Source organism: Carcharhinus amblyrhynchos, chromosome 32 (assembly GCF_965287045.1).
Source record: "Carcharhinus amblyrhynchos chromosome 32, sCarAmb.v2.hapA, whole genome shotgun sequence".
In the NCBI taxonomy this organism is placed as follows: domain Eukaryota; kingdom Metazoa; phylum Chordata; class Chondrichthyes; order Carcharhiniformes; family Carcharhinidae; genus Carcharhinus; species Carcharhinus amblyrhynchos.
In genome coordinates this window covers 23,321,569-23,344,609 of record NC_137355.1, presented here as the reverse complement: position 1 = coordinate 23,344,609, position 23,041 = coordinate 23,321,569, and the positions used below count along the sequence as shown (strand labels likewise).

Below are 23,041 nucleotides of genomic sequence, written 5' to 3'. Positions count from 1 at the left end.
CAGGATCTCCCCCGTTCCCTCAGACTCTAAACACAGTTCCCCTCCTCTGTCCCTGAGAGGACCGATTTTTCCTCTAACCACCCTTTTGTTCCTGACATAGGAGTAAAATGCCTTTGGATTTACCTTAATCCTGTCTGCCAAAGCCATTTCATGCCCCCTTTTTGCCCTTCTAACTCCCCGTTTGAACTCCCTCCTACTCTCTGTATTCCTCCAATACTCTCTCCGTTCCCAGTTGGTTAGACCTAACATATGCCTCACATTTCTTCCTGACCAAGTCCTCGATATCTCTAGTAATCCACGGCTCTCTAATCCTACCTTTCCCATCCTTCTGCTTAACCGGCACATGCCTTTCCTGCACCCATTTCAGTTTTCCCTGGAAAGACTCCCACATGCCGAACGTGGACTTGCCCTCAAACAGCCTCTCCCAGTCTGTATCCCCAAGTTCCTGCCTAATCCGGCTGTATCTTGCCTTCTTCCAATTTGGCACCCTCCCCTTAGGACAGCTCTCATCTTTTTCCATTAATATCCTAAAGTAGACGGAGTTGTGGTCACTATTAGCCACATGTTCACCTACCGCAACCTCAACCACCTGACCCGGCTCATTACCCAGAACTAAATCCAGTACAGCCCCCTCTCTAGTCAGGCTAGTTACGTACTGCTCCAAGGACCCTTCCAGCACACAGTTTACAAATTCCTTCCCGTCTGAGCCCCCAGCTCTAGGCACCTTCCAATCCACCCCAGGGAGATTAAAATCTCCCACTACAACAACCCTATTCTTTCTGCACCCATCCAAAATGTCTTTACATATACCCTCTTCTACTGCCCATGGGCTGTTGGGTGGTCTATAGTACACCCCTAGCATAGTAATGGCTCCCTTCCTATTCCTCAACTCCACCCACAGAGACTCAATTCCTAACTCCTCTATATTATCCTCCCTCTGCACCGCTGTGATCTGCTCCTTAACTAACAATGCCACCCCACCACCTCTCTTCAACCCTCCTCTGTCACGCCTAATACCCAGGAATATTTAGCTGCCATTGCTGCCCTTCCTTTGACCACGTCTCCGTCACTGCCACCACATCTAAATTCCTCGTGAACATTAAGGCCTTAAGCTCATCCGTTTTACCTGTCACGCTCCTCACATTAAAACAGATGCACTCCAGACCTCCAGGCCCACTCAGATCCTCCTTCTCCCGGGGAATTTTCCTCTCATCCAAACTTACCCTGTCACCCAACTCGCTCCCAATCCCGGTGCCTACTGAGCTATCGGTCTCATCCCCACCTCCCCTCCATATTAGTTTAAACCCTGCCGAAACACTCCAGCTAACCTCCCAGCTAAGATATTTGTGCCCTTCCCATTTAAATGTTCCCCATCCCTCCTGCACAGGTGCCCTTCCATCACAAAGACTTCCCAATGATCTACAAAAGTAAAACCCTCTGTCCTGCACCAATCCTTCAGCCACGCATTCAGCTGTAGGGTCTCATTATTCCTAGCCCCACTGTTACTAGGCCCTGGCAGCAGCCCAGAGATTGCCACCCTGGAGGCCCTGCTCTTCAGCCTGGCCCCCAACTCCCTGAATTGCCTACGTATATCCCCCCTGCTCTTCCTTCCTACATCCTTCTCTCCTATATGTACAATTACATCAGCCTGGGTCCCTTCGCCCTTCAAAATTCCCTCTACCCTCTCTGAAACATCCTGTACCCCTGCTCCAGGGAGGCAGACTACCATCCTGGAGTCCTGCTTTTGCCCACAGAACCGCCTATCAATTCCTTTAACCCTCCCATCCCCCACCACTACCTCACATCTAGCCTCCTTCCTTCCCTCTGAGGCATTCTGGTCCTCCTCTCTTGCCTTTTCTACCCCAGTTGTTGCCTTGCCCTTGATATTTTGGGAGACTACCACTGGGGTAGTCTTTGGACCATGACTCCTCTTTTTACCCTTCCTAACAGTAACCCACCCGTTTTGGGAGACGTGTTGTCTCCATGAACTCCCACATATTACACCTAATGCACCTAAACATTCATAGTTCTGCAAGTCCTGTTAAGAACTGTATATTATCTGCCATTCTGGTAACTCAAAATCAGAAGCAGACCTAGCACCAGTTTCAAGCTTGCTTTTATTTCTGGCAAGGGATTTCTCACTGACTCCAATTGGATTGTTTATAATTGATTAGATAATTTTGTTCATGGGCATGAGTCGAGTTCCATCAGTTTCAGCAAATAACCACTTTACTCTGCACAAACCGAACATTGAGAGATTATCTGTCGGCTGATGGAAAATCCCAGTGTTTCCCCTATTAGGACTTTAGCCACTACAAGGGACTAACAATTCCTTATCAGTGCTGATAGCCTGAGATTGCATGGACCTTTTGCCTCAATGAATGTTGTGTTATCACTGAGTCTGGGCTGGGTTTGAGCTGGTTTCTGAGGGTTGAATGAACATTGCTGTACTTCTAATGACTTTCATGCAGCCTGTGTTTTTCCACTCTCAATTACTGGATAATGTAATTTACAAGCTGCTTTGGACTCCCAGAGCCCATTACTAGCTCAGTTTGTACATTACGTAAATGATGCAAATCAAGATTACTTGTAAAGGCAGATTAAAGAGCTAACTGGCCTTCTGTTAATCCATTGGAAATATCATCCTGCTTTCAAATGGGTTGTCATACAGTCCAAACCATTTGCCATGAATGCGATGCAGCTACATTCACAATGTGTTGGGCTTCAAATACATTTCACTTCCAATTTTCCAAATCAGAAATGGGTGACAATGTACCACAGTTTCTAAGGAGAAAAAGACTGGTTAATATTTTGTCCATCACTGCTAGAATCAAATAGATGCCTTGGGAATCTGTACCTTCCTTTTGTTTCCCACAATTGACAAGATTGCTGTGAATTTCCAGCATTCAGGATTTTTCTAACTCTAACCACTAGCCAATTTAAATTTAAAAGATTTAAGAGCAGATTATTTGAGGTTTGTGGTTGAGCCACTGGACAAATACAAGATTTAGTTTTGCTGGGAACGGCTGTACCTCGATTTGAAGATTATACCTACTCAGGGTCGTGAGTCTCGGCCACTTACCTTTGTGAGACTGAACAGGCCAATTCTGGATCTGCAGATCTATGATGACACGTGACACAGGATGGCCCATGAGGTGTTGGATGTGGATTGCAGACTTTGTTACTTTTTCTTCCCTTTTCTACCGTTGCTCTGCCTTATGATTGTTTTTCACAGGAGTTTTGCCTGAATGCTGTAGAGCTGGCTTCAGGAAGGACATGAGTATTTGTTTGACCGCCCTCCCATTGAATCCAGAGGATACTGCATTACTGATGGAATTTCTCTAGCATTCTGATGTGTTATATACTGGACATTCCCCATACCTTGGCTGTTGCCTCTCTCAAAAGTCCACCGTAGCTGAGGAACTTTAACACTGGATCAGCTGTGTCAGTTCAGCCTCCACAAACTACAGCAGTGTTTGACAACAAAGATCTCCACAAGTCAATGAAAAGTCCTATTGTACAGTTGTTGTCCCCTTAATCCTGTACAACAGGAGTCCTGACTGTGTATCAGATTGATTTTAGGTGAAATCGCCTTGTCGCCTTGTCCTGGAGGTATAACCCAACCAATCATACATCCATTTATGAGTGTGATCTGACCAATCAAAGGTCCACTAGTGGGTGTGACCTGACCAATTACAGGTCTAGTTATGGGCGTAATCATGTTGACCATTTATTCCAGATTTAATCACTGGTTTTGAAGGAATGCCAGAGATGGTACATGCCGAAAAGAGACAACATACTGTTTGGACAAAAAGAGAATGAGTGTGTTCCTGTTTGTTTTTTTGAATTTTGAGGATTAATTTATTCTGATAGTGGCTGTCGATTACTAGCCAGGAACAGTCATTGTATAACAGGCACTGAGAATGCTAATAGCATTTTTGTCACTTTCATGTTGAACTAATTGGGCCATTTAATCCAAGTTTCATCCTGTGGCTGTGCAGCTTCCCCTGTGACATGGAGAATTCATCCAGTGAGCCCTGTCAGAAGCAAAATACTGTGGATGCTGGAATCTAAAACACAAACAGTAAATGCTGATTTTCCAGAATTTTCAGAGAGCCCTGTTGTGGGATGAATTTAAGGAGTGTGTAACTGTGATGTTAAGATTCAACCTTAATTGCAAAGGCAAGGAGGGGGCAGCCTCACACAACTTGAATTGGATACTACATGAAGAAAAACTATAGTACAGTGTGACACAAATTCAAGCAGTCTGGGATTCTAGGAGAAGCACTCTGTGTAAGAACGCACAAAGCTCTTCTCTGTCTGGATTAGAGCCAGTCAGTATAAATATAACACTGCTCTTGGTGGCAGTAAGTGCAGTAATTGCTTGTCTCAGTGTGGTTACCAGAGTATTGTATGGTTTAGCTGGGATAGCAAGAGGGGACACAGGGTCATTGAAGGCATTGTTGGTAAAGAGCTTAGACTGTAGGTCCACAAATGAGACCCTTCCCATCAGATTATAGGAGCTGTTGCAGACTCTATGCATTGTCTCCATTGCACAGGAGAGTACAGAATGCAACAGAAAACCACAGTGTGGGAGGAATGCCCCAGACCTGCCCAAGCAGCAAAAGTGCTTGTTCACCAGTCCAGTGGTGAGCTTTATGATGCCTGTAATGGCTTTAATTGTGTCTCTATTCAGTGTCTGGGTGAGGATTTTATTCAACCCATTCTTTGCTGGCAGCAATAAATTTCAAATTTAACAGATTCCCTTTCTCTAGGAAACTACTTCCACACCCTGCAGCTATGATTAAAAAGGAGCCAATTTAACCAGGCTGTCTTAAGGTAAAGTATGCCTATTAACTACTAAAAAGGTAAGGGAAAATGGTAAAATGCATGCATCTACGTTCATATGGATTAGAATTAAGAATTGAGTCCAATAGTAAGTAAATATAAATAAAAAGTTATAGGGAACAGTCCTTAAGTTGAGAGGAGTAAATGATGATACATTGTGGCCAGTACAAGGTGATTCCAATAGTTGATTCTTTGGTTCAAGTATCCTGTGGTTCAGTAGAGAGGTTTCAGTTCCTTTCTCAGGTGTGATCCTTCTGCTGGTTAATTGACTCACAGTCAGAGAGAGAGTTTTAGATGTTCCTGTAAAACGTGACTATTTTTGTAGGGGCCCAGCCTTGGTTACTGTATCATCTTCAGAGTGACAAATATCCACTTGCTGTTTCTGATAGCAAACACACACAGCCTAATAGGCAGACAAACACTGGGGAGCTCTCTCGTTTAGCTTTAACCCCTGTCTTTGTGTATTCAAGCTGAAGTCTATTAGTTGGTCAGGACAGTTATACCCAGAGTCTTTGGATGAGATAGGCATTTATGTTCCTTTGACCTTTGAACTCCCAGCCACCTGACGAAGGGAAAGGCTGCCCCGAAAGCTTGTGGCTTTTGCTACAAATAAACCTGTTTGGACTTTAAACTGGTGTTGTGGGATTTCTTTCTGTTTTACCCCAGTCCAACACCTTTGACCTTTACCAGAGATGATAATCTTTGGATTCTTTTAGAATGATCTTGTCTGGAACCACAAGGAGGGTTCTACTGTTCCTTAGAGAAATCCCCTGCAGTCATTCTGTCCGTGGCTAGCAGCATATTCTCAGCCACCTTCAGGATCTGTGTCCTTTTTAAAACATAAAACTAAGGTCTTTTTAAAGTCTAATATTTTGGTGTATAATTCTAGGGTTGTTTCTCTATCATCTTAATAGATTGGAGCTGTTTGTTCCTAAGTTGGCTGTATCAGTCATAATATCATAGAATCCCAACAGTGCAGAAGGAGGCTATTAGGCCCATTAAGCCTGCGCCAACTCTCTTGCAGATTATCTTATCCAGGCCCTCTCCCCCACCCTATTCCTGTTACCTCACACCTTTCCCATGGCTAAGCCATCTAATTTACACATCTTGGGACACTAAGGGGCAATTTAGCATGGCAATCCACCTAACCCGCCAATCTTGGAGCTGTGGAAGGAAAGCGGGACATCTGGAGGGAATCCATGTACGCAGAGGGAGAAGGTACAAACTCCACATAGAACATAGAACATAGAACATTACAGCGCGGAACAGGCCCTTCGGCCCACAATGTTGCGCCGACCAGTCTTATTTTTAAAAAAAAACATTGACCCACTAATCTAAACCAATCCCTTTTCGTCCATAAACCTATCCACCAATCTCTTAAACGCCCCCAAACTAGGCGCATTTACAACTGCAGCAGGCAGGGCATTCCAATCCCTCACCACCCTCTGGGTAAAGAACCTGCCCCTGACATCCGTCCTATAACTACCCCCCCTTAATTTAAAGCCATGCCCCCTCGTGCTAGATTTCTCCATCCGAGGAAACAGGCTATCACCATCCACCCTATCTAAACCTCTAATCATCTTATATGTCTCTATAAGATCCCCTCTTAGCCGCCTTCTTTCCAGTGAAAACAACCCCAAATCCCTCAGTCTCTCCTCATAGGACCTCCCCTGCATACCAGGCAACATCCTGGTAAACCTCCTCTGCACCCTCTCCAAAGCCTCCACATCCTTCCTGTAATGTGGGGACCAGAACTGCACACAGTACTCCAAGTGCGGCCGCACCAGAGTTGTGTACAGTTGCAACATGACGCTGCGACTCCTAAATTCAATCCCCCTACCAATAAACGCCAAGACACCGTACGCCTTCTTAACAACCTTATCTACTTGATTCCCAACTTTCAGGGATCTATGTACACATACACCTAGATCCCTCTGCTCCTCCACTCTATTCAAAGTCCTCCCGTTAGCCCTATACTCAACACATGGACAGCTCTCTTCTATTTCAATTTCACCAAACCATGATTTCTTATATTTCTTATTTCCTGTCTAGCTGTTGATTTTCTCTATGAATTTTTCCCCTTCACTGAAGCCTGTCAAAACTTAGGCACTGGGAAATTTTGCAATCTCAGTATCTGTTTACTCCTTGGTAACCACCCAAGTGCAGACTGATTACAGGAGAAGCCTTGTGCTCTTCAGAATAATGGCGAAAGTATAGATAAGATTAGCACTGTTACAGAGGTTTCACAGGTTTTAAGTCGGTCCGCCTTGTTGTCCAACGAGGGGCATACACGCGATGGGTTGTACTAGGGCTGCTCTTGGATGTTCGAGAATAGCCTAGTACTTCATGTCGTTAGTGTGCGCATAGACTGGACCAGATGCTGGGCAACACGACAGCTCAGTGACTATCACTGTTTGCTGTGCAGACACATGGATTTGGGCCAGTGTCTGTGGGAGTTAGCGCATTCTCCCCGTGCTTGCGTGGGTTTTCTCCGGGTGCTCTGGTTTCCTCCCACACCCCAAAGATGTGCTGTTAGGCTGATTGGAGGTAATAAATTGTCCCTAAATTAGTTTCCCTCGATGTGGATGGCCATAAACATAGATAAGGGTCATGGGTGGAGGGGGGACTGGTAATGTTAAAATGGTGGCACGGGCTCGTTGGGCTGAAGGGCCTGTTTCCCGGGCTGTTTTTGTTCTTTGTTCTTTGTCTGAGCTTATGTGTGTGGTTAGCGTCAGGCACAGGGGACTGTGTTGGAGAAAATATGGAGGGATAGACTGGTACAGGAGGCTGTTAGGGAATTTATGGATGGACAGACTGACCACAAGGGTCTGTCGTGGGGAGGGTGTGGAGGGTTGGACTGGCATGGGGTTGTGTTGGGGAACCTATGGAGGGACAGATTGGCACAGGGGTTTTGTTGGAGAGGGTATGGAGGTTCGAACTGACATGGGGATTTGTTGAGGGGTTTATGAGTAAAACATAGAGTCATAGAGGTTTACAGCATGGAAACAAGCCCTTCAGCCCAACCTGTCCATGCTATCCTTTTTTTAAACCCTGAAGCTAGTCCCAATTGCCCGCATTTGGCCTATATCCCTCTATACCCATCCTACCCATGTAACAGTCTAGATGCTTTTTTAAAAGACAAAATTGTATCCGCCTCTACTGATACATCTGGCAGCTTGTTCCAGACACTCACCACACTCTTTGTGAAGAATTGCCCCTCTGGACCCTTTTGTATCTCTCCCCCCTGACCTTAAACCTATGCTATCTAGTTTTAGTCTCCCCTACCTTTGGGAAAAGATATTGTTGATATAGCTGATCTGTGCCCCTCATTATTTTATAAACCTCTATACGATCACCCCTCAGCCTTCTACGCTCCAGAGAAAAAAATCTCAATCTATCCAGCCTCTCCAGATCCACACAAATGAACTGTGTCATGGGTTCCTGAGCCATCAGGTCACTAAGAATTATCTAGCAAAAGTGATGGTGTTCACCTGCCAAAATCTCTTTTTTCTATTGCAATAATCATTAGTTTGAAAGTATTGTATGAGAAACCAATGTGAACATCAGAAGATTGAATCAATTTACAGTGTGGACTGAATGAACTGGGTCTGATTGACTTGTTGATTAATATGGTGCAGGGTACAGGAGGATTAATTGTCGAACTGTGAACCAAGGCCAGGCTCGCTCATTGAGTAAATGTCATTCAATTCATCTAACAAGCTGTGTTTCCATGCTGCACTTGTCTGTGGTCACTGTCCAGGAGATACTTGTGGAAGCTAGGAGAGCCTAATAACTCCATTCAAAGTACACCAAAAGCTTATGCCTTGTGGCAAAATGTGCATTCTAATACTTAATTAAAATTGAAGGGCATTGACCTTAAATGTAAAGCACAAAGCATCAAACTGCTGAATTGACAAATGAGACTCCAGACTTTCATATTCTCAGTAAATGCCAACACTTAAAGTTTCAGCTAATAGTGTGAGGATTTCCGATTGATCAACCTGGCCTGACCAGAGAAATGTGGACAGTCACTGATGTGTGTGATCCTACAGAATGGGGGTTGGTTGAAGGTATATTGTCCGATGAGCTTTACACATTGAGTTTGATCCCTAGGCTGCACTGGGTGCTATTCTGATTGGCGGTTGGTGACTAGTGGAGTGCCGCAGGGATCGGTGCTGGGGCCTCAACTATTTACCATTTACATAGATGATCTGGAGGAGGGGGCTGAGTGTAGGGTGACGAAGTTTGCTGATGACATGAAGATGAGTGGAAAAGCAAATTGCGTGGAAGACGCGGGAAGTCTGCAGAGAGATCTGGATAGGCTGAGCGAGTGGGCGAGGACCTGGCAGATGGAGTATAATGTTAGCAAGTGTGAGGTTATCCACTTTGGCAGAAATAATAGTAGGAGGGATTACTATTTAAAAGGCAAAAAGCTGCAGCATGCTACGGTGCAGAGGGACCTGGGGGTCCTTGTGCATGAGTCGCAAAAACCCAGTCTGCAGGTGCAGCAGGTGGTCAGGAAGGCAAATGGGATGCTGGCCTTCATAGCGTGGGGGATAGAATATAAAAGCAGGGAGGTCTTGCTGCAACTGTACAGGGCACTGGTGAGGCCGCAGCTGGAGTACTGTGTGCAGTTTTGGTCGCCGCACTTGCGGAAGGATATTTTGGCCTTGGAGGGAGTGCAGAGGAGGTTCACTAGGCTGATACCGGAGATGAGGGGGTTGGACTATGAAGAGAGACTAAATAGGCTGGATCTGTACTCGTTGGAGTTTAGAAGGATGAGGGGGTATCTTGTAGAGACGTATAAGATAATGAAGAGGATGGATAGGGTAGAGGTAGAGAGATTCTTCCTGCTTAGAAAGGACAGCAGGACTAGAGGGCATAGCCTCAAGATAAGGGGGGGGTGTGGCAGTTTAGATCAGAGTTGAGGAGGAACTTCTTCACTCAAAGAGTGGTGAATCTCTGGAATTCTCTGCCCATTGAAGTGGTGGAGGCTACCTCGCTAAATATATTTAAGTCACGGGTAGATAGGTTTTTGATAGACTGGGAATTAAGGGTTATGGGGAGAAAGCGGGAAAGTGGAACTGATCCACTTCAGATCAGCCATGATCTTATTGAATGGCGGGGCAGGCTCGGAGGGCTAGATGGCCTCCTTGTGCTCCTATTTCTTATGTTCTTATGATCTCAGGTTGCAAAGAAATTGGAAGTTGCAATCAGTTCAGCTTTCCCCAGCTAGAGAGGGAAAATTCCTGATTTCTACCCAGTGATGCCAGCCGAGATGGTTGAGCCTGTTGGACAAGGCTATAATGCACTTCCATCACGTCAAATAGCTTGCTGGGATTGAGATTGGCTGAACCACAGTCCAAGGCTTCAGAACAAAGAAAATTACACCCTTCAGCCCTCCAAGCCTGCACTGACCATGCTGCCCAACTGAACCAAAACCTCCCACCTTCAGGGACTGTATCCCTCTATTCCCATCCTATACATGTATTTGTCCAGATGCCCCTTCCACTACCAGGGGAGGGAAGAGAATATGTTTTTCTCCTGGTGTTCTGGGATGAAACAGTTTAAAATGAATTTTAAAAGGTTGAGCATGTCCTAATCAGCATTAAGGATTTGTGTGTTCAGTGAGAGTATCTGTGGGATCAGTTGATGGTTAAGCAGTACACGACCCTGATCAGCTCCTGAATGAACAAGCAGGAGTGCTTTAGGCTGTGTTTTGCATTGGGATGAAATGTCTCCTAAATCATTGGTGTCAGGTACAGGAGCTGCTTTTGCTGTGCATTGTGTCAGTCCCTTTGTTCTAGGGGAGAAGGGACGTGCAAACTGATCTGTTCATCCAATGTCACATTGCACTCGGGGATAACAACTGAGAATTCTTGTTTTTTTCCTGCAGGTGCTGCTCTCAGGGCTAATTGGTGTTGTTTCCTGGAAAAGACCCATCTCCCTTGTGGTAAGAATCAACAGCAGTATATACAAGAGCAACAAGCCAGGGTGGAGGAGGCTGCCTCGCTAAATATTTTTAAGACGCGGGTTGATGGGTTTTTGATAAGAGAGGGGATTAAGGGTTATGGGGAGAAAGCGGGAAAGTGGAACTGAGCAGCGGCAGATCAGCCATGATCTTATTGAATGGCGGGGCAGGCTCGAAGGGCTAGATGGCCTACTCCTACTCCTATTTCTTATGTTCTTATGTTCTTATGTTCTGATCTTATCAGTGCCATTATGCATACAGAGAATGTGCAATGATATCACCCTGAGTTTTGCCCTTTTCGTTAGGTTGTGGTTTATTGAATAATATCAGCGAGAAACCTATGGAAAGTTAAAACTTTACTATTTGGTCTGGAGCTTATAATGAAAGGAAGAGATCAGCACAGTCACTTATTACAGCACTGTGCAATTACTTGTGGGAATTAATACTTCAGAAATATCCAGTCTCCATTCTATGATTCATGTTTCCATTCCCAGATAATACAGAGACTGTGTTGTTAATTTGTACTTGGAGACTGTGTTCTAAGTTCTGTGTGTGTGTGTGCGTGTGCGCGTGTGTGTGTGTGTGTGTTCTGTCTGTCTATTCTGTGTGCACGTACTTGCTTGCGTTGAAGCTATATAGGAACACAGCTCTTTATACCCTTCTGCTCTCACATACAGGTACAGGCACCACTCCCATGTGATTTCTTTACTATATATTTGAGAAAGTGGACATCATTGGCAAGGCCAGCATTTATTGGCCATCCCTAATTCCTGAATTGATTCCGGAGTTGAGCGGGTTGACTTATGAGGAGAGACTGAGTAGACTGGGACAATATTCAGTGGAATTCAGAAGAATGAGGGGAGATCTTATAGAAACATATAATATTATGAAAGGTATAGGAAGATAAAAGCAGGGAAGTTGTTTCCACTGGCAGGTGAAACCACAGCTAGGGGCATGACCTCAAAATAAGAGGGAGCAGATTTAGGACTGAGTTGAGGAGGAACTTCTTCACACAAAGGGTTGTGAATCTGTGGAATTCCCTGCCCAGTGAAGCAGTTGAGGCTATCTTGTTGAATGTTTTTAAAGCAAGGATAGATAAATTTTTGAACAATAAAGGAATTAAGGGTTATGGTGAGCAAGTGGGTAAGTGGAGCTGAGTCCACAAAAAGATCAGCCATGATCTTATTGAATGGCAGAGCAGGCTTGAGGGGCCAGATGGCCCACTCCTGCTCCTAGTTCTTATGTTTAAGAAGGTGCTGTTAGCCTCCTTTATGAACCTGTGCAGCGACAGTGCTCCCATAGTGCTGTTAGAGATGGAGTTTTGGAATATGACTCAGTGATGTTCTGGGAGAATGCTATATTTTCAAGTCAAGACTTGGAGGTGATGATGTTCACATCTTCCTACTGCCTTTGTGTTAATATGAACAAACAAATATTTGAATTAGGAGCCAGAGTAAGCCACTTAGCCTCTCAAGCCTGTTCCACCATCCAATAAAATCATGGCTGATCTAATTTTAACCCCAACTGCACTTTGCTACCTAACTCTGATAACCTTTCATTCCCTTGCTTATAAAGAAACTATCTACTTCTGCCTTAAAGATATTCAAAGACTTTGCCTCGATGACCTTTTGAGGAAGAGAATTCTGAAGTCTCACAACACTCAGAAAAAAAATCCCATCTCTGTCTTAAATGGCAACCCCTTATTTTTAAACAGTGGCCCTTGTTCTAGGTTCTCTCACAAGAGGAAGCATCCTTTCCACATTCACCCTGTCAGTACCCCTCAGGATATGTTTCAATCAAGATTCCTCTTAATCATCTAAACTCCAGTGGATACAGTCCATCCTTCCATCATAAAACAACCTCTAATTCCTGGTATTAGTCTAATAAACCTTCTCTGAATGGCACCCATATTTCAATATTTTCTTAAGTAAAGAGACCAGTACTGTACACAATGCTCCAGAGGTGGTTTCACCAATATCCCTGTATAACTGAAGCATAACCTTTCTGCTCTTGTATTCAATTCCTCTTACAATAAACAGTAACATTCCATTAGCTTTGTTAATGGTTTGCTGTATCTGCATGTTTGTGATACACATATTAGAACACCCAGATCCCTCATGCTGTAATCTTTTATCATTGATATGAATACATTGTATTAATGTAATATTGGTTTTAATATTAATTCAATATAATATGAAATTAATGACAAAAGATTGGGACTGTGAAAGGCCATTAATTATGGTGCCTCTGTATTTGATTTTTTTCCTGTTTGTGTAAGAATGCAAATTACAGGATCTTGATCAATTGGGCCAGTTGGTTGATGAATGGCAGATGGAGTTTAATTTGGATAAATGCGAGATGATACATTTTGATAGATTGAACCAGGGCAGGACTTACTCAGTTAATGGTAAGGCGTTGGGGAGAGTTACAGAACAAAGAGATCTAGGGGTACATGTTCATAGCTCCTTAAAAATGGGGTCTCAGATGGACAGAGTGATGAAGAAGGCACTCAGTATGCTTGGTTTGATTGGTTAGAACATTGAATACAGAAGTTGGGACGTATTATTGAAGTTATACAAGACATTGGTAAGGCCACACTTAGAATACTATGTACAGTTCTAGCCACCCTATTATAGAAAGGATATTATTAAACTGGAAAGAGTACAGAAAAGATTTCCTGGGATGCTACCGGGACTTGATGGATTGAGGCTGGATAGACTGGATTTTTTCCTCTAGAGCATAGAAGGCTGAGGGGTGATCTTATAGAAGTCTATAAAATAACGAGGGGCACAGATCAGCTAGATAGTCAATATCTTTTCCCAAAGGTAGGGGAGTCTAAAACTAGAGGGCATAGGTTTAAGGTGAGAGGGGAGAGATCCAAAAGGGTCCAGAGAGGCAGTTCTTTCACACACAGTGTGGTGAGTGTCAGGAACAAGCTGCCAGAGGTAGTAGTAGAGGCGGGTACAATTTTGTCTTTTAAAAAATCTAGACTGTTGCACAGGTAAGATGGATTCAGAGGGATATGGGCCAAATGCAGGCAAGTGGGATTAGCTTAGGGGTTTTTAAAAAAGGGCAACATGGACAAGTTGGGCCGAAGGACCTGTTTGCATGCTGTAAACCTCTATGACTCTTTAAATCCTCGGCCAATTCATGAAGTATGGAATTAGGCACTAATACTTGTCTTGATAATTTACAGAGTCCCAACACAGTCTCTTTATAAACTTTTGAGTACCCATGGAAACAAAACAACTAATTAACTAGTAATAAAAAAGACAACACAACCAATTAATAGTCTTTTTAGTCACAGTAGCAAAAAGAACATTTAAAGGGACTTGACATAGTTAAATGAGAATGTCATTTTGGGGGCTAAGGAAGCACTCCAGTTCTTGTGCTGACTACGAGCCACTGAAGGCCTGAAGTGTGCCAGTGGACACTGCATATTCCCACTCCAAGGATGCCTGGCTGCAGACAAAACTGCGGAAGGGGCAGACAATTGAGCTAGATGATCCCTTTGACTGCTCTCTGACTGGACCTGTTAGTGGCCAGCTTTTCCAGATGCAAGAGCAGGCTAACAAGGAGGTCTCTCCCCCGTCCCCCCAACCAATTGGCCAAACATTAGGAGTGCGCGACTGAAGTGCAGGCAAAATTTGAGACGCAGAGTCTTCCACACTGGTTAGTTAGTACTACTACCTCATATCACCAGGGACCAGGGTTCATGCCTGGCTTGGGTCACTGTCAATGTGGAGCCTGCACGTTCTCCCTGTGTCTGCGTGGGTTTCCTCCAGTCCGCAAGACGTGCTGCTTAGGTGCATTGGCCATGCTAAGTTCTCCCTCAATGTACCTGAATAGGCGCCAGAGTGTGGCGACTAGGAGATTTTCACAGTAACTTCATTGCAGTGTTAATGTAAGCCTTACATGTGATACTAACAAATAAGTTCTAAAACTTTAAACTTTCTAATCCTCTAGGTACTGAATCTAACAGTGTCTGTGTACTTTAACAATATGATTAAATCCCATAACAGAATGCAGTAAGTGAAGGAATGGAAAACCTGCCACTGGAACAGAATCTATTTGGCCACTCACACCAGCAGCACCTTCCATTCTCACCAGCCGTAAACCCTTGCTGCCAGTTTCACAGCACTCAGAGATTTATTCAATGAGAAACCACCGTGGCAATGGCAGGATCAGATGATCCCACTGCCAACCAATGGCAGGCTGCCTCCCACTGCCACGAGAGTGTAGTAAATCCCACTCATAGAGTTTTACACATTTCAGTGTGAGTGTTTGTGGATAAGGCTTGTCAAATACTCGCACGAGACTCAAAAATCTCAGAAATACTTTGCAGGTGAACAGCTTCAGAAAGGGAAAGAAATGAGTAATCCATCTGGTATCACTTACTTGCCATAAAGCGTCTCTACCTGAATTCTCAACCCAGCTTTTTATTTTGAATTTCCAGTGTTTCTTTTTCCTTTTTTCCAGGTGCATTTCCATGAACGAATGATTAAAAACATTGAATTAATTATATTTACATTTAACTACCAGCTACATTTTTTTATTCATTCCTGGGACATGGGCATCACTGGCTGGCCAGTATTTATTGCCCATCCCTAATTGTCCTTGTTCAGAGGGCAATTGAGAGTCAACCACATTGCTGTGGGCCAGAGCAGGTGAGGATCTCAGCCAGACTAGGTAAGGAAGGCAGATTTCCTTCCCTGAAGGACATTAGTGAACCAGATGGGTTTTTCTGACGCAGCTGGAGTACTGTGTGCAGTTTTGGGCGCCGCACCTGCGCAAGGATATTTTGGCCCTGGAGGGAGTGCAGAGGAGGTTTACTAGGCTGATACCGGAGTTGAGGGGGTTGAGCTATGAGGAGAGGCTGAATAAACTAGGCTTGTACTCGTTAGAGTTTAGAAGAATGAGGGGAGATCTCATTGAGACTTATAAGATGATGAATGGGATGGATAGGATAGAGGTGGAAAGACTCTTCCCGCTCAAAAAAGACAGTAGGACTAGGGGGCACAGCCTCAAGATAAAGGGGGGGCGGTTCAGAACGGAGTTGAGGAGGAACTTCTTCACTCAAAGGGTGGTGAATCTCTGGAATTCTCTGCCCGTTGAAGTGGTGGAGGCTGCCTCGCTAAATATTTTTAAGAAGCGGGTTGATGGGTTTTTGATAAGAGAGGGGATTAAGGGTTATGGGGAGAGAGCGGGAAAGTGGAACTGAGCCACGACAGATCAGCCATGATCTTATTGAATGGCGGGGCAGGCTCGAAGGGCCAGATGGCCTACTCCTGCTCCTATTTCTTATGTTCTTATGTTCTTATGACAATGGTTTCATCAGTAGATTCTTAATTCCAGGTATTTTTTATTTCGTTTAATTCTCATGGTGGTGAGATTTGAACCCGAGCCACCCAGAACATTAGTTGAGTTTCTGAATTAATAGTCTAGTGATAATACCACCAGGCCATCGCCTGGTGGTTGTTTCACTCTGAATTATTTGGGATGCAACCATTGGCAAACAAGAATTCAGTTGTTCAGATTTCATAAATTGATGCTGTTACTACAAAAACTGCAGTTGCAGGCAGCAAACCTGATTGAATGAAGTGCTTTGCCGATGCCATCAGCAATAATAATCAGTAATACCTCTGTTAGTTTGTGTGGAATTTGGATTTGAGAAGCTGGATTGAATATGATGTTTTATACTGCGCACTGCAAAGGCAAGAGCTTCTTGTTACACTTTGAGATTAGCCGGAAGAACACAGCAGGTGACAAAGACAGAAGGACAGGTTTATGTTTGGTGACAAGTCCTCAGGAGAGAATGAAGCTTGTTGTTTCTCTCATTTTTGCCTTTGTGCTCAGCGCAAGGAATTCTCTGTTTCTGGTGTCCAGAGTTGCCATGGGCTACCAGTGTTTAAAAATGAAAGGGGCTTTGTCTCTAATGCAGTCAGTCACAGGGAGATCTGCAGCAGGAGGGAAGGTGGAAGGTTCAACGAAACAAATTCAGCAAACCATGCTAGGCAGGGTCTGCAGGCCTGTTCTCCCAAATCCTGCCCCTCCAGTTCCCGTCGCTCCAGGTCCCGTCCCTCCAGTTCCCGTCGCTCCAGGTCCCGTCCCTCCAGTTCCCGTCACTCCAGTTCCCGTCGCTCCAGGTCCCGTCCCTCCAGTTCCCGTCGCTCCAGGTCCCGTCGCTCCAGTTCCCGTCGGTCCAGTTCCCGTCGGTCCAGTTCCCGTCGCTCCAGTTCCCGTCGCTCCAGTTCCCGTCGCTCCAGGTCCCGTCGCTCCAGTTCCCGTCGGTCCAGTTCCCGTCGCTCCAGTTCCCGTCGCTCCACTTCCCGTCGCTCCAGTTCCCGTCGCTCCAGTTCCCGTCGCTCCAGTTCCCGTCGCTCCACTTCCCGTCGCTCCAGTTCCCGTCGCTCCACTTCCCGTCGCTCCACTTCCCGTCGCTCCAGTTCCCGTCGCTCCAGTTCCCGTCGCTCCAGTTCCCGTCGCTCCAGGTCCCGTCGCTCCAGGTCCCGTCGCTCCAGGTCCCGTCGCTCCAGGTCCTGTCGCTCCAGTTCCCGCCCCTCCAGGTCCCTTCCCTCCAGGTCCTGTCGCTCCAGGTCCCGTCCCTCCAGGTCTCGTCCCTCCAGGTCCTGTCGCTCCAGGTCCCGCCCCTCCAGGTCCCGCCCCTCCAGGTCTCGTCCCTCCAGGTCCTGTCGCTCCAGGTCCCGTCCCTCCAGGTCTCGTCCCTCCAGGTCCTGTCGCTCCAGGTCCCGCCCCTCCAGGTCCCGTCCCTCCAGGTCCCGTCCCTCCAGGTCCTGTCGCTCCAGGTCCCGCCCCTCCAGGTCTCGTCCCTCCAGGTCCTGTCACTCCAGGTCCCGTCCCTCCAGGTCCCGTCGCTCCAGGTCCCGCCCCTCCAAGTCTCGTCCCTCCAGGTCCCGTCGCTCCAGGTCCCGCCCCTCCAGGTCCCGTCCCTCCAGGTCCTGTCGCTCCAGGTCCCGTCCCTCCAGGTCCCGTCGCTCCAGGTCCCGCCCCTCCAGGTCCCTCCCCTCCAGGTCCCGCCCCTCCAGGTCCCGTCACTCCAGGTCCCGTCGCTCCAGGTCCCGTCGCTCCAGGTCCCGTCGCTCCAGGTCCCGTCCCTCCAGGTCCCGTCGCTCCAGGTCCCGTCGCTCCAGGTCCCGTCGCTCCAGGTCCCGTCGCTCCAGGTCCCGTCGCTCCAGGTCCCGTCCCTCCAGGTCCCGTCGCTCCAGGTCCCGTCCCTCCAGGTCCCGCCCCTCCAGGTCCCGTCCCTCCAGGTCCTGTCGCTCCAGGTCCCGCCCCTCCAGGTCTCGTCCCTCCAGGTCTTGTCGCTCCAGGTCCCATCCCTCCAGGTCCCGTCGCTCCAGGTCCCGCCCCTCCAGGTCTCGTCCCTCCAGGTCCCGTCGCTCCAGGTCTTGTCGCTCCAGGTCCCGTCCCTCCAGGTCCCGACCCTCCAGGTCCCGTCCCTCCAGGTCCCGTCGCTCCAGGTCCCGCCCCTCCAGGTCTCATCCCTCCAGGTCCTGCCTTAATCCGTGCCAGCAGCCCAGTAACGTTTATTCACTCCTGTCCATTCGGAAGGAAATCTGTCATCCTTACCTGAAATAAAAGAGAAAATGTTGGATAAGCTCAGCAGGTCTGGCAGCATCTGTAAAAGGAAACAGAGTTAATTTTTGGGTCTAAATGACCCTTCACAGAACTAAAGAAAGGTAAAAATGTGCAGAATTCTATAATTGGAAATGTGTGGAGGGGCAGAATAGAAAATCGGATAGATCAGGGAAAAGGAGAGATTGACAAAGGTGTCATTGACAGTAGACAAACAGGGAGTGTTAATGGTGCCAGTTATTGAACTCAATGTTCATAGAATCCCTAAAGTGCTGAAGAGTCCATTTAGCCCACTGGGTCTGTACCAACTCTGACAGAGCATCTTACCCAGGTCCTTTCCCCACCCTATCCCTTTAATCCTACAAATTTCCCATGGATAATCCATCTAACTTACATATCTTGGGACAGTGGGAAGAAACTGGAGCACCCAGAGAAAACCCATGCAGACACAGGGAAAATGTGCAAACTCCACACAGTCACCCAAGGCTGGAATTGGACGCGATCCTTGGAGCTGTGAGGCAGAAGTGTGCTACCACTACCTCTGTTGTTGAGTTCAGAAGGCTGTAAATTGCTTAATTGGAAGATTAGGTGTTGCCCTTCCAGTTTGTTTTGGGCTTCACTGAAGCATTGCAGCAGGCCAGGGGCGGACATGTGGGCATCAGAGCAAGTTGCTGAATTGAAATGCCAAGAGACAGGAAGGTTGGGCTATGCTTGCGTTCCACAAAACAGTCACCTTGCCTGCTTTTACCTGGTCTGCCTCCAAGCGACTGCAGACCCACAGCAATCACCCTCTGAAATGGTTTAGCAAGCCACTCAGTTCATAGGCAAGTCGGGAAAAGCAACAAATGCTGATCTTTCCAGCGACACCCACAACTCATAGCTAATAAATAAATAAAAATCTAAAGAAAAGATAGTTCCTCCCTCTCCTGCCTGGCCACTGAAGCTAATTGTAACACTTGAAATGACCTTTTAACAAATCAATCCAGTAGATCACCGTGGAATCAAATTCCAGGTAGTTCTGGTGATGGAGATGACCTTGGGAACATCTGCAAACCATGAGCTGCATAGAAAGCTTTGACCATTCTTGAAGTTGCAACAGTTTCTGGAACTTGTGGGGACTGGCTGTCTCTACATCTGAATGATATGGAGTTGCTGGTGTTGTACTGGGGTAAACACAGTAAGAAGTCTCACAACACCAGGTTAAAGTCCAACAGGTTTATTTGGTCACAAACACCACTAGCTTTTGGAGCGCTGCTCCTTTGTCAGGTGAGTGGGGAGTTCTGATCACAGACAGGGCATATAAAGGCACACACAGTTTACAGAATACTGATTAGAATGCGAGTCTTTACACCTAATCAAGTCTTAAAGGTACAGACATAAGAACATAAGAACGTAAGAAATAGGACAATGTGAGTGGAGATAGCATTAAGCATAGGTTAAAGAGATGTGTACTGTCTCCAGACAGGACAGTAAGTGAGATGTTGCAAGCTCAGGCCACACTATTTGTAACCCCTATGACTTGCCTGAGCTTGCAACATCTCACTTACTGTCCTGTTTGGAGACAATTCACATCGTTTGCTAGCAAATAAACCTGTTGGACTTTAAGCTGGTGTTGTGAGACTTCTTACTGTGAGTACACCTGAATGTCAGGCACTGCAAATTGTATTCCAAATTCTGGGCACGTGGTTAGCACTGCTGCCTTACAACACCAGGGACTCGGGTTTGATCCCTGGCTTGGATCACGATCTGTGTGGAGTTTGCACGTTCTCTCAATGTCTGCATGGGTTTCGTCTGGGTGCTCCATAAGAACATAAGAGCATAAGAAATAGGAGCAGGAGTAGGCCATCTAGCCCCTCGAGCCTGCCCTGCCATTCAATAAGATCATGGCTGATCTGTCGTGGCTCAGTTCCACTTTCCCGCTTTCTCCCCATAACCCTTAATCCCCTTGCCTATCAAAAACCTATCTACCCGTGACTTAAATATATTTAGCGAGGTAGCCTCCACCACTTCAACGGGCAGAGAATTCCAGAGATTCACCACCCTTTGAGTGAAGAAGTTCCTCCTCAACTCCGTTCTAAACTGCCCCTCCCTTATGTTGAGGCTGTGCCCTCTAGTCCTGCTGTCCTTTCTGAGCGGGAAGAATCTCTCTATCTCTACCCTATCCATCCCTTTCATCATCTTATACATCTCAGTGAAATCCCCCCGTCATCCTTCTGAACTCCAATGAGTACAGACCCAGTCTATTTAGTCTGTCTTCATAGTCCAATCCCCTCATCTCCGGTATCAGCCTAGTGAACCTCCTCTGCACTCCCTCCAAGGCCAAAATATCCTTGCGCAAGTGCGGCGACCAAAACTGCACACAGTACTCCAGTTGCGGCCTCACCAATACCCTGTACAGTCGCAGCAAGACCTCCCTGCTTTTATATTCTATTCCCCTCACTATAAAGGCCAGCATCCCATTCGCCTTCTTGATCACCTGCTGCACCTGTAGGCTGGGTTTTTGCGACTCATGCACAAGGACCCCCAGGTCCCTCTGCACCGTAGCATGCTGCAGCTTTTCGCCCTTTAAATAGTAATCCCTCCTACTATTATTTCTGCCAAAGTGGATAGCCTCACACTTGCTAACATTATACTCCATCTGCCAGGTCCTCGCCCACTCGCTCAGCCTATCCAGATCCCTCTGCAGATTTTCCACACCCTCCGCACAATTTGCTTTTCCACTCATCTTTGTGTCATCAGCAAATTTCATCACCCTACACTCAGCCCCCTCCTCCAGATCATCTATATAAATGGTAAATAGCTGAGGCCCCAGCACTGATCCCTGGGGCACTCCACTAGTCACCAACCACCAACCAGAATAGCACCCATTGACCCCCACTCTCTGCCTCCTATTAGACAACCAATCCTCTATCCACGCTAACACCTTACCCCCAACTCCGTGCACCCTAACCTTCTGAAGCAACCTTTTGTGAGGCACCTTATCAAACGCCTTCTGAAAATCCACCGGTTCCCCTCTGTCCACCGCACTAGTCACATCCTCATAGAATTCCAATAAATTTGTCAGACACGACTTCCCCTTAACGAACCCATGCTGCGTCTGCTCTATCAAACCATTCCTTTCTAGGTGCCTCGCTATTTCTTCTTTGATGACGGATTCCAGCATTTTACCAACAGCAGACGTTAAACTAACCGACCTTTAATTCCCTGCCTTTTGCCTGCTACCTTTTTTAAACAGCGGCGTAACATTAGCCGTTTTCCAATCTTCCGGCACTTCCCCGGAATCCAGTGAGGTTTGGAAAATAATCACTATCACCTCTGCCATTTCCTTCAGAGCCCTGGGAGCATTCCATCCGGTCCTGGGGACTTGTCCACCATCAGTTCTGCTAGTCGATTAAGCACTACCTCTCTAGTGACAGTAATCGCATTCAGGCCCTCAACTCCTACCACCCTTCTATCTTTAATACCCAGCAAACTATTCGCGTCCTCCTCCGTGAAGACCGAGGCAAAAACTTATTGAAGGCCTCAGCCATTTCCTCATCCCCCACCACTAAATCCCCCCTCTCACCCTCTAAGGGTCCAACATTCACTCTAGCCAGCCTCCTCCTCTTTATATATTTGTAAAAACTCTTACTGCTCCAGTTTCCTCCCACAGTCTGAAAGTCGTGCTGGTTAAGTGGATTGGCCATGCTGAATTCTCCCTCTATACCCGAACAGGCACCGGAGTGTGGCGGCTAGGGGATTTTCACAGTAACTTCATTGCAGTGTTACTGTAAACCTACTTGTGACTAATAAATACACTTTAAACAAATCTTTTCTGAAATACTTGTTTGTTTGTACTGCTCTTACTGATTTGCAGCTTGGGATATTGACCTCACTGCAGATACTGTTTAAAATGAAACATCAACACCAAAAACACAACTCCAGAATTTAGCCTCAATCTTTCTTACTCATACATTGCAAACCTTAGGTTTTATTAACAGGAAAATAAGTCATTTCCCTTTCCAAAGTCTTTGCTTATTTTTCTTATAATTTTTGTTACTTCCTCTCAACTTCTAGGGTTGCTGCTATCTGAGGACATGCAGTAACCATGGCAATGTTCGTGCTGTTCAAGCTTACTTGCTGCCTCAGCACAGCCCAGTCAGAGGAGGGTGCTGCTATATCAAATTCTACACAGTGAGAGGATCACAGATACTCACTCAGCAGCTGGACATTACGTAACACACATATACCTGGCCAGGATGGCCACTCACAATATGGAATCACAATCATTTCCATTGCACGTGTACAATGCTGCATATTTCCAAGTCTTAGGTACCTGGAGTTGTTCAGGTTAAGGTTGGTCAGGTAAATGGCAGGGTCTATGGGGAGAAGCTGCCTTAGTGATTATTTTCCAAACCTCGCTGGATTCTGGGGAAGTGCCGGAAGATTGGAAAACGGCTAATGTTACGCCGCTGTTTAAAAAAGGTAGCGGGCAAAAGGCAGGGAATTATAGGCTGGTTAGTTTAACGTCTGTTGTAGGAAAAATGCTTGAATCCTTCATCAAAGAAGAAATAGCGAGCGTCTTGAGAAGAATTGTTTGATAGAGCAGTGCAGCACGGATTCGTTAAGGGGAAGTCGTATCTGACG

At 46.3% G+C, this 23,041-nt stretch overlaps 1 protein-coding gene across 5 annotated transcripts in view; it reads left to right on the top strand.

Moving 5' to 3' along the window:
- Window positions 1-23,041, top strand: part of fam189a1 (family with sequence similarity 189 member A1) — a 77,444-nt gene that overhangs the window by 28,127 nt on the left and 26,276 nt on the right. For all 5 annotated transcript variants that reach the window (XM_080215970.1, XM_080215972.1, XM_080215969.1 and 2 more), the window contains exon 2: window positions 10,745-10,801. In XM_080215970.1, the coding sequence (XP_080072096.1) occupies window positions 10,745-10,801 (57 nt within the window). The remainder of the gene's footprint in view (window positions 1-10,744; window positions 10,802-23,041) is intronic.